The 16,323-nt window shown below is 39.0% G+C and overlaps 2 protein-coding genes across 2 annotated transcripts in view; one reads left to right on the top strand and one right to left on the bottom strand.

Moving 5' to 3' along the window:
* The window catches only part of ankrd6b (ankyrin repeat domain 6b), a 50,768-nt gene extending 39,595 nt beyond the window's left edge, over positions 1-11,173 (top strand). Inside the window, exons 13-16 of the mRNA XM_073853160.1 lie at positions 1,184-1,336; positions 2,278-2,391; positions 2,557-2,860; positions 8,251-11,173. Coding sequence (XP_073709261.1) covers positions 1,184-1,336; positions 2,278-2,391; positions 2,557-2,860; positions 8,251-8,726 — 1,047 coding nt within the window. The 3' untranslated portion in view covers positions 8,727-11,173. The remainder of the gene's footprint in view (positions 1-1,183; positions 1,337-2,277; positions 2,392-2,556; positions 2,861-8,250) is intronic.
* A 1,575-nt stretch (positions 11,174-12,748) lies between these two features.
* On the bottom strand, positions 12,749-15,533 carry lyrm2 (LYR motif containing 2). The gene is made up of 3 exons (XM_073816827.1): positions 15,399-15,533; positions 14,994-15,134; positions 12,749-14,311 (listed from the first exon to the last, which is right to left on the bottom strand). The coding sequence occupies exons 1-3, from the start codon at positions 15,441-15,443 to the stop codon at positions 14,231-14,233; spliced, it is 267 nt and encodes an 88-aa protein (XP_073672928.1). The 5' UTR covers positions 15,444-15,533; the 3' UTR covers positions 12,749-14,230.
* Between the last annotated feature and the right edge of the window lie 790 nt (positions 15,534-16,323).

A 16,323-nucleotide genomic window follows, 5' to 3' on the forward strand; every position in this document is an offset into this window, starting at 1 on the left:
GAAACTTCAAGGCAACCTGTCAAAATAAAAGTAACATGTAACAGAACATTAGTCTTGTATTACTTTTGTACAGTATAATGTAGTTGTTTATATATTCCTATTTAAATAATTGACATGAAACAATATATATGATAAAAATAAATATAACAAGATTAACCACTTAATTGTAGAAAAAATACTACAATTATTATTTAAATGTTAAATTATTATTATTTATTGATTTTAACAGTAAACCTCTGTTTGTTTGCCAAAAATTAAAAGGGTTTATTTTTCATTTGATTAAAAATAAATAAATGTTTATACTTTTAATTTGATTATGAGAAAAAATAATACACACAAGAATTAAAAAAAAAAAAAAAAGCAAAAGTTGGTAGAGCCCTATTGTTCAAAATGTTAAAATAGAGAGTTTTGGACTTATTTTTCCACTGAATAAGTCTATAATAATGTTTTCGTTATTTCACAAAGTAGGGTAAAGTACCGGGGAAAAAAAAGTAACGTTGGCTACCGGCACCCAACCCCCCCCCCCCCCCCCCAACACTGGAAACCTAGGGGAAACACTGGGTCTCATTGTAATCTAAATGAAGATTATTCACATGAATACAGTGATCTGTCCTACCACATTAAAGAGCGTGAAAAACACATTATTGCAAGACACGTTGTTTGTATTTCGCTATAAAACTGACAGATTTTGACGCTGAGACTTTATTTTATAAGTAGCAAAAGGATAAAGCTCTAAGCTCTAGGCCTAATGAATGCAATTGAAGATGTGAAATATTATTTCCAAGTATACTGTCCTTGCGAGTATAACACATGCTATGATTTCTGCTAATAATCCCACATATATTCAAATCAATTTCTGTAACTACAGAAAATTTCATATGATTATTCAGATTGCCTACTTTGGTGTTTTGAAATTTATAGAAATTGTTTTTGTTTGTTTGTTTTTTTAAAGAAAAGTTTGCTTTATACTTTTAAAACTTGAAAAGCATTCGATTAATTTATATTTATATGTACAATTCTTCAAAGAAAGATTCACCGTCACTGCCATTTTTTTAAAGTAGCTTCTGTCTGTTATGAGCCTAGTGCTCATCCAACATTTTCTCCAATATAGCATATATCTAATGCAGCAAATAGCTATTTTAATTTATTATTGACTCTTGTATATGTGTTATTTCCATTAAAGGCCCCATTGAATGGCTGCAGGTGTGAACCTCTCATTAACAAACTGGAGAATCAGCTCATGGCCACTAAAGAGGAAATGCAGTCAGAGATTCACACTGTACAAGATCTCATGAACAGCAAGCTGGGCCAAATGGAGCGCAAGAACAAACACCAGGTGCCAAAAAAAGCCTAAAATTCACAAGACCAACATAAACATCTGAGCTTCATCTGAATATAATTTTCCATGTGTCCTTAAGGGGCCAAGCACTGACATTTAGAGTTAAGGTCAAAAGTTTACATCCCTCTTTCAGAATCTGCAAAAGTTCACAAGTCCCTTGTTTGTCCTGAACAGTTAAACTGCCTGCTGTTCTTTAGAAAAGTCCTTCAGGTCCCACAAATTCTTTGGTTTTCCAGCATTTTTTGTCTATTTGAACCCTTTCCAACAATGACTGCATGATTTTGAGATCCATCTTTTCAAGCTGAGGACAACCAAGGGACTCATGTGCAACTATTACAGAAGGTTCAAATGCTCACTGATGCTCCAGAAGGAAAAACCTTGCATTAAGAGCTGGGGGTGAAAACTTTTGAACAGAATAGAGATGTGTACATTTTTCTTATTTTGCCTAAATATTTTTTTCATTTAGTACTGCCCTTCAGAGACTACAGAAGATAGTTACATGTTTCCCAGAAGACAAAATAAGTTACATTTATCCTGATCTTCAAATTAAAAAAAGTTTTCATTGTTGGACATTTTGCAGATTCTGAAAGGGGGGTGTAAACTTTTGACCTCAACTTTAACTTTTCAAACTTGTTCAAGGCCACTGGTTCAATTCACATTATGACAAGATATTTGATTTGTCAAAACATTTTCACTTTTTGGTTGTGGCCTATATTGACTCGAACAAAAAGGGAAAAATTCAACCAAAGCCAACAATCAATTCAAATTCAGCAGCCCATAACTTTAACTGATAATGGCCAGTCCTGCTTGTACCCACGTATATTTATCTGTTTGAAGTTTTATTGGGCATTTCAATAAGTATTTTATGTGCATAGTGCATAGCCTATGGGTTGTTGTTTTTTTGGGGGGTTAACTGTTGTATGTCTTTGCAATTTCAGATCAGAGCTCTAGATAAGATTACTTTAGAGAGAGTGTCTGCTGAGAGGATTGAATGTTTACATCGCATTGACAAGCGAGCCATACAAGAACGCTTGGAAGGAGAAAAAAGACAGGTAATATTAAACCCAAAAATTATATACAGATAATCACATTTGCAAAAACCCTGTTTTACCTGCATGAGAAACGTAGAGTGCTGTCTTTTGTCTAAATGTAAAAGGAATAATATCCAGCTTTTAGTGGTCCTGGGCTAATCTTTGAATTACTGTCTTTGTAAGCAGGCATCAGTGGTCAGCGATCTAAAGAATTGGTGCCTTTCTAAGATCCAAAGTTTGGAGACACGTCTTTCTGGTGATCGTGGTACCACCAAGTTACAGCACTCCTCATCCCTCACCGACACGCTTTCAGATTGTGATCCCCATTCCCACACGACCGCACCAGATACATCTAGTACCAAAACATGCTACTCTCCATTAACAAACCAACCAGAGGCGAAAGATGGAAGAGAGACTGGAGCAGCGTCCACGAGTCCTGAGGATGGATCAGCTGGTTACTATGTAATTGAGGTGGACCGCGTCTCACCGGGTAGGATGCTCATGACTGGATGGATGAATCATTGTGAACAGTCACACACACATTTCGCTGTGTTTCTTACTGTTATATACACACAGATGAGCAAAACAGATTTTCTGGCTCATCTCACATACAGACAGCACTACATGCAACATTAATGGTTTTCCTGTGTTTGTCCTCATTTAGATATTTAGATATAGGCTTTCGTAAGTGTTATGTAACACGTGTAATGTACGTTTATTAGAAGTAAAATATACCAAACAGAACATCTTTACACACATATGGAGGGATATAGCAGACAAAATTGTTTATTTCAGGAATAAGAATATTTTCATGGCATATATATATAATTTTTTTTTTTTTTTTTTATAAATATATTATAACAAAATATATTTAATTGTCATATCACCATAGGACATCAACATGGGTGTTGAGATTTTTTTTTTAGTGTCAGCACATTCAGTGGAGGATTTCTCTCCAAGATCTTTAAAAATAGGTTGTAGTAGTTTTTCAAGGATATACCATATACATTAAGCCAGGGATAACCAATGGCTAGGAGTTCATTACAGGTCATTAGATCTAGCATTCTGCCCACTTTGAAGGAATAGCTGACCCAAAAATGAAAATTTGCTGAACATTTATTCACGCTCAGGCCATTGAAGATGTAACTGAGTTTGTTTCTTCATCAGATGTGGAGAAATGTAGCATTCGAAATGGGTGCTGTACTTTTTTTTTCTCCTGAGAAAAGTGTAACTACACGCCATTGGTTTGTGCAGTATGCTTTAAAACGAACCAATGGCTCTGCAGCAGTGCTACCCAAGCCTATGGCCATGAAGCCCGCCAGAATGGGCAGGGCCATCTAGCTATAAAAGCAGGTGCTTCACTATAGGATCTTAAGGTGACTTCGACTGAAGCGACGACTGAGTCGTGCAGCTGCATAGCATGACTAGCAAAGCAGTGCTCATTCCCGTATCTCAGGGAACCAAAGTTACTTTAGTAACCTAGTACGTTCCCTATCGATACTTCACTCATACTGCATCTGCTAAGATGCCTCTGCCTTGCCAAGGATCTCCTAGATTGCGGATGGAGCATCCACTCGTCTGAGGGGACCTTGTTCTGTGACAGCATGTGTGCTCCTTGGTTTAATCTACCCGGTACGTGCATTGTTCTCAGCGAAGGTCTATCAGGCCCAACATAATGCCAGCATTTCCAGGCAGTTGATGTGAAGCCCCTCTTCTGTATTCAACCAATGGCCGGAAGTCGGTTTGCTGTCACACAGAGCTCCCCAACCCGTATTGGAAGCATTTGTCGAGACAACCTTCCTTCTGCAGATGCCCTGTTCCATCCACTGAGAGTCCTTCCAAGGGGCCAGAGCTGTTATACAGGCCTGGTTCACCTTGAAAAGTATGCGTCTGTGACACCACCCATGGTTTTAGCCAATACTGAAGGGGCCACATATGAAGCAGACTCAGCCATCAGGGCCAGCATCTTCTGAAACGTCTTGATAGGGCGAGAGGCTCCGATCTTAAAGGAGGCCGCAAGCTGCTGTATGGCCAGAGCACGCCTTGGTATGACTACCAACGTCATTTGGGTTGAGTTGAAAACTGTTCCCAGAAATGACATTTGCTGGCTGGGGGACAGTGCGCTCTTGGCAAAATTGAATCCCAGGCATTCTAAGAGGCTGAGGAGGAGGGATCTGTGAGATAGAAACTCTGCCTCCGACTGGGTCAGAACAAGTCAGTAATCAAGGTAGTTGAAAAGGAGGATTCCCATCTGCCTCAGAGGGGGAAAAGCCGCATCCATGCACTTTGTAAAAGTCCAAGGACCCAGGGACATTCTGAAGGGAAGAACCGTGTATTGATAAGCCACTCCCTCAAAGGCAAATCTGGATTTGAAAGTAAGCGTCTTTCAGGTCCAGGGAAAAGAACCAGTCCCCTGGGTGAATTTGCAAAAGGATCTGCTTCAATGTAGTCATCCTGAATGGTTGTTTCATGAGGGCACGTTCAGGCGTCTGAGATCAAGGATGGGCCGCCATCCTTTTTGGGGATGAGGAAGTAACGGCCGTAAAAGCCTCATTCACTCTGAGCTGGAGGAACCGTTTCTATGGCTCCCTTTTCCAGCAGATTCCTCACCTCAGAGCAAAGGACGTCTGCTTCTTTGCTCTGAACCGAGATGGGAAACACTCCGCTGAAATGTGGGGGTCTTTGAGAAAATTTAAGTGTATAACCTCGTTTTGTTATCCCCAAACCCTATGTGACACTCCAGGGATGGCCTACCAGGCCTCGGCCCGCATGACCAGGGGTTGAATTGGTACGAGTGTCTGGTCACTGCATGAGGACTCGTGAGAAGTGGAAGAGGAATTTTGGAAGCGTAAAAGAGGCAGCTTGGGGGGTGGTCCGGCTGCAGCGAGACTTAGCCCTCTACTCTTCCTTTCCTGCAGATCAGGACGATGCACGTGGTCCTGTGTCCAATGCTTGGGCCGGGGTCCCTGACGCTTCAGAAACGGGTAGACTCGTCCATGCAGGAGAGGAGCTTAGGCTGAAAGACCTGAAGGACCGCCATGGAATGGAGCGTAGAGGCTGCTTGTCCAGCCAAGAAGTGTGTGCGTCAAACGAGGGCCCATGTCTTCCTATACGGCTTGGACAGGTGGGCTGCCTTTGCCTTTGCCGACAGCAGTGGGCGGACAGTGGCCATTGATTCGTCCAGGGGAGGCAGCTTCTCATACCCCTTTTCTTCAGCGCCGTCAACCGAAGTGAGAGCGGATGAAATGGAAGTTCGAAGGCATGCATGGGAGACAGGGGTGTAGTGGCAATCGGGACGACCGGGACTTTTCCCGGTCGGCCGGCCGAAGGATTTACACAGCGGATCACAAATTAAGTGGGCGCGAGGCGAATGCGACCGGCCTGAGCCTTTTTAGAGTCATTGACGTTACTAAATTCTCTGCGAATAGTGGCCAAATACTCCCACATACTCCCCCCTAAATGTCCAACCAATATTTATATCAGTTGCTCACTCTCTATCAGTGCCGGCCCTCCCTATAGGCGAACTGCTTAGGGCCCCGCCGCCACTAGGTGGCCCCCACTAGTGGTCCGAGTCATTACGTTGCAAAGCGCATGGCTGTCACTAGCCAAGTTTTCATCCAGTTTTTGCACTGTTTTGTTATCGACAAAGAGAATATGTGTAAAAAAAAAAACTGCAAAATTTGCTGTCTACAGCCTGTTTTCCTTCCAACCGGCCTTTTACCGATAAAATGGTGTGCATAATGACCTCATCCCTAAAAAAACAAACTGTCGCATAAGTTTTGGTGTATCGCAAAAAAAAACTGCCCTTGAGCTGTTTCCATACATAATTTCACCTATATTGTGTAAATTCTAAGGCTAGTAGCCTGTTATTTATCCATTTGAAACAAAACCTAATATTAAATTGTATGTTAGCTAATTTTTATTAACAAGTGTCACGAGTTTTTTTTTTTTTTTGTGTGTGTTATAGACTATTTACTTGATCATCAACAATAATCATAAACAGGAGCAGTTGTATTATTGTCATTTTTCTGATGAACTTTTATTTAGAAATGGGAATGTTCATTTCGGTTATTTTATTTCTCCTGACAACCGACGGTCGTTAAGACATTTTTAACCGTTAACTTACAAGATTGTTAAATTACAATTAAAGGAAATTTTAATTAATATGCGGCTGTGACCCATTAAAAATACCTAAATTTGTTTTCCATGGATTAATTTTATACACGCAAAAAGCAGCATAAACAACAGAGTGTGAGGATTCACATGGTCACGCACCTGCAGCGCTTCTGCGAACGGATGAAAACATTATACAGCTATATATCAAATAAATCTATTTCTAAATAAATTATGAATTAACAAAACGAAAGAAAAAAAATGTGAAACAATTAGCAGCCTATATCAACCTATGCAGAATTTAGTTAAATTTTTCTGATGCGCTTGAGGCATCCTGTTTGTTTCCTTTTTACAAAAGCACACTGTTTGTTTTTATTGTGAATGTGCATTAATAAAATAAATATTTAGAATAGTTTGGAACAATGTCTTAATCTTATATGACCACAAACGAAGGAGTAGGCTATTGTAAGTTGTTTCCACTTTTATAAGGGGGGGAAAAAAATCAAGTGATCGTGTCGGCGCCTCCTGCGCGCAGTTAAGCATTACTAACTCGACAACGCAGCTTCATTGTCATAATAAAATACAGTCAGCCAAACATATTGAAAAACATGCTATTTTCCCCCTTTTATTTCAGAACAAATCCTTTAAATTTAATGGAACAATACTCATAACACAAGAAGAACAAAAATATAAAAAGCTACTAACAAGCCAAAACAAGTTCATTTAAAATGTTGTACTTATCATTCCAATATCCACGTAAAACAAGATCTTCAGAACAAAATTAATACATTTTAACTTGCAACGTAGCAAAGCCCCTTTTCTCTACAAAAAAGTGTTTCCAAACGGATTTTTGTGACATTTGAAGTATGGATTTAGAATTTATGCGCTAAAGTTAAACAGAAAAAGATTATGTCGACACATGAGAAATTTTATCGATAAGACATTTCCACCAGCTATATCGGTAAAAATTCCGAAGCGCTAAATTGTTTTGTGTTTTTTTTTTTTTCCACAAACAAAATCTTTGGATGGAAACCTGGCTACTGGCAATACTCCACTAGTATTCACTGCAAGGCAGGGCCCCAAAATTATCCAGCTTAGGGCCCCCAGATGTACAGGGCCGGCCCTGCTCTCTATGTCTTTGTCATGGTTAGCTTATCCTGCAGAACATTCATGGTCACAAATTAAAAACCAGCAGGCTTGTCAACAGCGAGTAGGCTCTTGTAGTCAGTGAAGAGATCAGCGGAGAATTACGTCAGCGCTGAATGAGAAGCATACTTTTAAAGCATACTGCACAAACCAGTGGCCGTGCAGTTACACTGCGTTATTGAAAAAGGCTTCAGTTCAGGAGAAAAAATTAAAAATTATTTTTCTCATAGTGTCTTAGTGCAGATGCAGTTCGAGTGAAATATCAAAAGCGAACCATCAAGGCATTTTTATGTTTTTATCAGCTATTTGAACTCTCATTCTGACGGCACCCATTCACTGCAGAGGATCGAATGCTACATTTCTACAAATTAATTCTAACATTTATTTGAATAAATGCATGTGTGAATTGTCTCTCTACTACAGTAAATCTGTGAGTTTAATTACTTAATAAACAGTGATGTTACCTCATTGCTGAGAAATGTAATGTTGTAATTAAATAGCGAAGTTAATTACTTAAAGTCAGGCCATTGTATAAAGATTAATATTACTTAATAACTGTGGTTGATGCTAGTCTGAATACATATGTTGTGTATCTTCTCAAGCTGCTCTCTTTCATTTCAGATAAGCAGTCACCACAGAATCAATCTGCGCCCCAGTCTCCTTGTATAGTCCGACCTAAACAACGCTCAAGGGCCTGTAGTGACCCTCACAGAGCACCAGATGAGCCTCAGGATTTGAGTCTGGAGCTGAAATCTGTCACAGAACAGTGCTGCGAGCACAGGAACCTCAAAAGACGCACCCAACAAAGAGCAAAGACCAAACAAAACGCTCAGACCATGACAAGTTCAGGAAACTCACACACCGCTGAGGCTTCTTTCGCCCAGGAGCGGGAAAACATGCACGCGCTGGAGGTTACGCAATACTTTTTTGAGGCCGTGACTCTGCAGATGGAGCGCTGGTATGAGCGCAAGATTGAAGAAGCACGCTGGCAATCCAACCAGAGAGCCCAGGCCGACAGATCCGCTCTGCTGGAAAGAATAAGCTACCTTGAGGATGAACTCAGACTGCTGAGAACTAACAAACAGGAGGAGAGCTAGTACATAAGATACCACTGGTGTAGCAGACACTGGAACTTTCCGGATGGATTAGTGAAGTTCGATTAAGTTCGTTAGAGCAGCTAACACATGAAGATAACACTGAATCTGAACAAATTGCTGAAACTTACTCTTCGCAAGTACTTCCATCCAAACGCTTCAAGCTACATGAGTTTGATTTCAATTGCCATAACAGTTCATAAAGGAGGGCAAATGCATTCTTAGCACTGTTACAGAAAGTGCTGTAGTGGGCATTAGCATTAACTGTCTGCTGAAGTTTGTTGCCGCCAGAGTAACATAAGAATGCACTTTATGAACAGCGGGACTGCATGCTGCCAGAATCCTGTTCAAGAATTTGTGTCTGCGTTTTCGTACTTGCATGGGTTATGAGTCTGGCTTTACAGACGTAACATCATGACAAACCATCACTGCCAAAGGTCTGTTCAAACTCCAGGTTTTAACCTCTTTGATAATGCACTACAAAGATAAGTCTGTTTCATTATGAAAGCAAATTCAAAGAACAAAGACTTCACATACACTCTTAAAATGAAAGGTTCCAAAAAGGGTGTTGTTGCAGTGATGCCATAGAAGAACAGTTCCTAAAAGAACCATTTTAAAATCTAAAGCCAATAAAGAACCATATCTGCATTCGAAAGGTTCCATAGAATCATTGATGCCAATAAAGAACCTTTATACTGTATAATTAAAAAATGTCTAAATTATGCCGCTACTTTGGAGGTTTGCCAGATCATACAAAAACAGTGAACAATGAAACACTGACAAATAAAAGTAACTAAAAAAGTATTAGTTTATCTTGTAACATCTTTGTATATGAACTTTTTTGCACAAAGTGAAATGTCTTAACCTGTGATGTTTAATCGAAGATTTTGATGTAGTTCATAGTATAAAAACACAATGAAATAAGTGGATTTACATGTGTAAATGTTTCATTTGGTAGACAGGTCATCTAATTCAACCACTATTAATCATTCATTTAACAAAATTCAGAACACATGGGCAGGGAAAAAGTCTGTCCCTTTATGTGTTTTGAGGCTAGTGTTGTGTAGAGGTTAAAATCGGTTAAAGGAAACCCTGGGTATTAAAACTTGAAATAACATAAATAATATGTCTTACTGAAATATATATTAGAAGATCCATGAAAGATTTATGTTATTTAAAAAAGCCACATCATTTTATACATATTTTGGACTAATGGGGGTGCCCTGATAACGTCGATGATGTCAAATGGTTGCACTCGGTGAGCTACTGGCGCTACCTGTTGCTATTTTTCCCATAACTCTGAAAATAAAATACTGATACAATGCCGCATTGTGCGGCTTTTGGTTGTAATTTTCAGTCGAAAGGCAACAAGAGAAGCGATGAAAGTCTTCAATGCTTTTCCTAGTGATAATAAGAAAAGAAAAGATGCCTGTGAATTAATAACTGTGGATGAATAAAACTTCCTAAAGACCTGCGTCTTTGTTCTCTTCACTTTAGCCCTGATGCATTTAAGGCTATTAGTAGACCACAGCTACTGAAAGAGCTTACAAACATTAGAGACAAAAACCACTGGATGCCATCTTGGCAGATGTAAACATGTCGACGCTTGTCATGACTCCGCAGCAACTGAAGGAGTTTCTCTGCTCGATATCCGCGGGCGTTTCGACTCCTTGTGGTACGCCATTTGGTTTAAGCCTACGCTTGTATCCATCACCACCTGTAAGCTCTCTCAGTAGCTGTGGTCATCGTATCAGTATTTTTTTCGAGTTGTGTATTCCAAGTTGTGTTGTGGTAAAATAGCAACAGGTAGCGCCAGTAGCTCACTGAGTGCAACCATTTGACATCATCGAAATAATGGTGTCCCCATTGTCCAAAATATGTATAAAATAATGTTTGTTTTTTCTACTAATTATTTCAGTTAGAGACATAATTTATGTTATATTTAGCTATAAAAATATTAATACCCAGGGTTCCTTTCAACTGTACTCAACTGTGATGTTGAGGCAAAAAGCCCACTTCTTCACGTTGACTTTAAAGGTTGACAAATGTTGGTTCATTTTATCACCATTGTGTGCTTTAATGACAGTTAACCACACACTGCTCCACAAAGATTGATATACGATGTGTAGACTGTCAAGTATTGTTGAAATGATCAAAAACACAAAGTAAAATATTCATGTTTGCTATGATTTCAGACTGCTGTTTAAAGTTACACTGACGTCTTTGCCAGTGGATAATGATGTTGCTGAATTATGTAATCAAATTGTTTTTGATGTGTCTTGACAAATGTTAACAATATGTAATGACCATGTTTTGTTTTTTATATACATGTACAACTACTAGAATAATTGTTTACAGCCGCTTTAAAGGGAACATTATTGTTTACTGTCATACAGCTGTGTGATCGGTCACAAATTAATGTTTAATAAATTACATCGGTGTAAATTTAAGAGAGAGAAAAAATCCATCCAGTGTCTGGCTAAAAACTATTATTTTACGCAATTTGTACATAAATAAGCTTTCAATGTTTGGCTTGCTAGAATAGGACAATATTTAGCCAAAATACAGCTGTTTGAAAATTTGGACTCTGAGGGTGCAAAAAAAAAATCTAAATATTGAGTAAATCGCCTTTAAAGTTGTCAAATGAAGTTCTTAGCAATGCATATTACTAATCAAAAATTAAGTTTAGATATATTTACGGTAGGAAATTGACTAAATATCTTGATGGAACATGATCTTTACTTAATATCCTAATGATTTTTGGCATAAAAGAAAAATCATTTTGAGCCATACTGTATATTTTTGGCTATTGCTACACATTGTTGCAGTCCAGGGTCACATAAACTATGTTTAATTATTGTAGTTTGATAATATAATGTTACATATTTAGCTGAGGTTGCTAGCCTGACTAACACCAGACCACGTTATGACTTCATCATGATTCATGGTCTGGGAACCACATGTTCATTTTCTCGTATTTGAGGCGTGGTTTACGAATGCCCAGAGCCGTTTATTGGGTGCTACGAATGTCTATCAAATGCGCATGTGCGTAGCTCATAGCCAATCGTTTCAATCATACCGGATGACGTATACAGAGCGATGGGTTAACGCCAAAAGTTGCTCTTTTTTCAAAATAAACTTGCGTTCTAAACTACTTAGAACACTATCTAAGGGGCCGTTCACATGTCGCGTCTTTTGCGCGCTAAAGTTCGTTATTTCAAATGTAGACGCGCGGTATGCGCGCGCATAATGGAAGCGACGCGGTTGCGACGCGCTCGCGTTTTCCATGCGCAAGCTACAGAGCGGTTTGGAAAGGAGAAAGCGACGCGCCTAGCGTTTTCCACGCGTTTTTAGGCGCGACATGTGAACGGCTGCATCGAATGATAACTTGCTGCCATGCTGGATCCATAGTTATAAACAAACTGCTTCGGTGAGTCGCGACGCATAAGGCGTCATCGTCTTGCTGCTCCCTCCCCGTTCTGTGATTGGTTCCCTATCTGAGGTGAAAATTTGGTCCATGGTTTCCATGCTACCTTCCAGCGTGAATAAAATCGCGCTGCGCGGAAGGCAGCATGGGGACACCCAGGCTATGAGGTTGCACTACTGAGTCCTTTATTTGCCTTTTGAGTACTTTATCCACAAGAGAGTAATGGCTAACATTTTGCATATTTTCTATTTACAAATGCTGTTATAAAATAAAGTCTCTCCTCTTGTGCCGTGATGCTCAACTGTAAGATGTTGTGCTCTGCTTATGCCTCATCCATTATCTACCATTTCCCCCAAGGCAGACTGTAACATCCTTACGGCATCTCCATTTGTCAGGTTATTTGAGAGACGTGGACTTTCAGTACAGATTTACAGTTGTTCCACATTTTTCTACAGCTTGTAATGATGGATTTGAAAAAACATAGCTTTGAGGTACAAAACACTTCCATTCATGCCAATCATATTTTCATGGTTTCGGATCGATGTGGAATGTTCACTGGTTTTCACAATGTAGCGTTTGCTGTAATTAGGACTCAAAGTGAATGTATTTGGCTTTTATTAATATTTGGCAAAGTAAAAGAATGAGCACTCGTGCATTATAAATATATATACACAATAAAACATCAGATTTTCTTTTACATTACAGTGCACTTTTTTAAAGGAATAGTTCACCGAAAAATTACAGTTCTGTCATCAGTCACTCAAACGCATGCTGTTCCAAATCTATAAGTTCATCTTCAAAAACACAAATGAAGATATTGAAATAAAACCTGAGATTTCTGTCCCTCAATTTAAAGTCTAATCACTCATAACACTTGACACAATAAAACATGCCTTCATACTTTGCTTTGAACTTATTTAATTTAGGCTTTTATTCAGATATAAACATTGAGCTGCACAACTAATACGGTAAACGAAAGTTTAAACGTGCTTCGTTGATGCACCAGAACCAAACAGGTTTGTTCTCATGCATTACGAGATTTTGTTTTTACCAAATTTTACGCGCTCTATGTATGCGAGTTGATCAATGTTTATATGTGAGAAAATGTATGTGAGACGATCCACAGTTGTGTGTTTTGTTTAGTGATAGTTGTTCATGAGGTCCTTGTTTGTCCTGAACAGTTAAACTGCCTGCTGCTCTTCAGAAAAACCTTTCAGGTCCCACAAATTCTTTGGTTGTTCAGCATTTCTGTGGATTTGAACCCTTTCCAACAATGACTGTACGATTTTGACTCCTATGCAACTATTACAGAAGGTTAAAAGGAAAAACCATGAGCCATTTAACCATTAAGAGCTGGGGGTGAAAACTTATGACCAGAATGTGTACATATTTCTTATTTGACCTAAATATCACATTTTTTTCATTTAGTACTGCCCTTCAGAGGCTACAGAAGATAGTTACATGTTTCCCAGAAGACAAAATAAGTTAAATTTACCCTGATCTTCAAATTCAAAAAGTATTCACCCCCCAGCTCTTAATGCATGGTTTTTCCTTCTAAAGCATCAGTGAGCGTTTGAATCTTCTGTAATTGTTGCATATGAGTCCCTCAGTTGTCCTCGGTGTGAAAAGATGGATCTCGAAAATCGTACAGTCATTGTTAGAAAAGGTTTAAATACACACAAATGCTTTGTGGGACCTAAAGGATTTTTCTGAAGAACAGTGGGCAGCTTAACTGTTCAGGACAAACAAGGGACTCATGAACTACTCGTGTAATATAGAAATATCTAATTCATGCATTTTGATTGATCCCACTTTTGTCCACAACTGTGAAGTGGGTTGTGCCTCTTCAGAAGACTTTCGTTTTCACTTTTTAGAGCATGCAAGTTGGTTGTGTTGACTTTCAATGGAGAGACAAAACAGAATTACTACAAACATTTTGGCTTGTATTTCGATAAATGAAAGTATTACATCTGATGACAGAATTATCATTTCTGTCTGAACTATCCTTTTAATAACTAAACATTTCAGTTCGATTTCCAGATAAATTTAAAATCGGAAGTCTGTGGTAACCGTCAATGTTCTAACATCCAGCCAACGCGAGAGATCTTCTCAAATCCTCCAGATGATTGTTTGCTTGAGTGATCATCATGCGAATCACATCCTAAGGAGAAAAATCATGCAAAATTTACAATGTAAATGGGGAATGTCATAAGCAGGGCTCACACTAACTAACATCATTCATTTTATGAGAGCTGGCAATTTCTGACTACATCGCAACAAATGCTGTTGGCAATATGACAAACGTTATGCAACTGAGAAGAAAAGCAGTGCCGTGAGTACCGACGTAAGTGTATTTTGTTTGTGAACACATATTAAAGGTAAATGTACACTTCTTTGTAGTGCAAGGTTTTTGGAGGAGGACATGTCTAATTAAGCAGCAAAAGGAATAGTTCCCCCCAAAATGTATTACCCCTCGGGCCATCCAAGATGTAGAGTGTTTGCTTCTTAATCAGAAAAGATTTGAAGAAATGTAGCATTACATCACTTGCTCCTCTGCAGTGAATGGGTGCCGTCAGAATGAGAGTCCAAACATCTGATAAAACCATTACAAAAATCCACAAATAACCCACACCAATCCAGTCCATCAATCTTGTGAAGCAAAAAGCTTCATCATTAAGGCATTTTAACTTTAAAGCCAAAATACAAGTCCAAAACAACACTTACCCAGTAAAAAGTGATGTTTTTATCAACAGTTTGGACTCTCATTCTGACAGCACCCATTCACTGCTGAGCAAGCGATGTAAGGTTATATTTATAGGTTGCTAAATTTAAGAAAAGCCCACCTGGTCTGTTTCACTCTTGTTCCTCTTGAACTCTTCTCTGGCCCAGTCTCTTAAATAGATGCGATCAGACTCGGTCGGTATTTTGCGGATGTTTCGGAGCAGATCTCTGTAAATGCCCAGAACCTTCTGTCTCTGCAAAAACTGACCACAACACATGAAAACACGCTTGACTACAACATCTACATGTGCTGTACACACATGACACATTCTCAGTTGTTGGTTTATGTATTAATGCATCAAACAAATGTATTTATCCGCTGCGTCGTCAAGCTTTTAATTCTGCGTTCAGCTCCATTCACTTGCGCTCAACGCAACAACGCGCCCTAATAGCATTGTTGTGAAACTCATCGTAATCCACATAGACGTTTAGAAGCGTTCACTCGTGTGACTTTTTTTTTTTTTTACCTGTTTAAGACTCAGAGCAGCTGGTGGTAATCGGGACACTGCCATGTTGAGAAACAAAGGGGGCAGAGCTCACCGGTACATAAGTTGTTTTTTTGTTTTTATTGGTCAAAATCGGTGACGTCGCAATGTTCTTCGTCTGTATTTTGTGGCGGATTGACTGTCTTTGTTGCATATCGCCACCTACTTGAATAGTATCGAACTGTATCTATATTTCAACTTACATTTTATAAAAGCTAATAATGACTATATCTATCTATCTATGGTCCAAAAGTTAAGTTTGGTTTCATTAGACTAGGAAACACTTACTTATATATTCATACCCTTGAAAATTACCTCAGGAGCATTTATATTGCTTCTAGATGTTTGTGTGGAGTTAACCGGTGGTAAATTCACCTGAATGGGTTTGATTTAAGACACACACATCATATTAAAAGGCCTAACAGCTAAAATGCATATTAGAGCAAAAACCAAGCCCTGAGGTAAAAAAACAAAACGTCTGTAGAGCTCAGAAACATGATTGCCATGCACCTGGGGAAGATATGCTGCATTGAAGGTTCACAGAAGCATGTAGTCTCCAATACCCTTAGTAGAAGTTTAAAACAACCAAAACTGTTCCTAGAGCTAGCCTCCTGGCCAAACTGAGCAATTGATGGAGAAGAGCTTTGGTTTGAGAGATGACCAAGAACCTGGTGGTCACTCTAGTTGAGCTTCATGATCATTGTGGAGTAGTAGAAACCTACAGAAGGATAAACATCACTGCAACACTCAACCAATCTAGGCTTTATTGAGGTGTGGCCAAAATCAATCCTCTCCTCAGTGAAGACACGTGAAAACACACTTGGAATTTGCAAAACAAAAACACCTAAAGGACCCTTAGACTGTGAGAAGCAAGGTTCTCTGGTCTGATGAACGTCAATTCCAAGTT

The sequence above is a fragment of the Garra rufa genome, chromosome 13 (genome assembly GCF_049309525.1).
Source record: "Garra rufa chromosome 13, GarRuf1.0, whole genome shotgun sequence".
In the NCBI taxonomy this organism is placed as follows: Eukaryota; Metazoa; Chordata; class Actinopteri; order Cypriniformes; family Cyprinidae; genus Garra; species Garra rufa.

Coding starts and splice junctions, on each gene's coding strand:
- lyrm2 (XM_073816827.1), bottom strand. CDS start 15,443: ATGGCAGTGTCCCGATTACCACCAGCTGCTCTGAGTCTTAAACAG. Junction 15,135..15,398: donor CTGCTCTGAGTCTTAAACAG/GTAAAAAAAAAA, acceptor TGTTGTGGTCAG/TTTTTGCAGAGACAGAAGGT. Junction 14,312..14,993: donor ACAAGAGTGAAACAGACCAG/GTGGGCTTTTCT, acceptor TTTTCTCCTTAG/GATGTGATTCGCATGATGAT.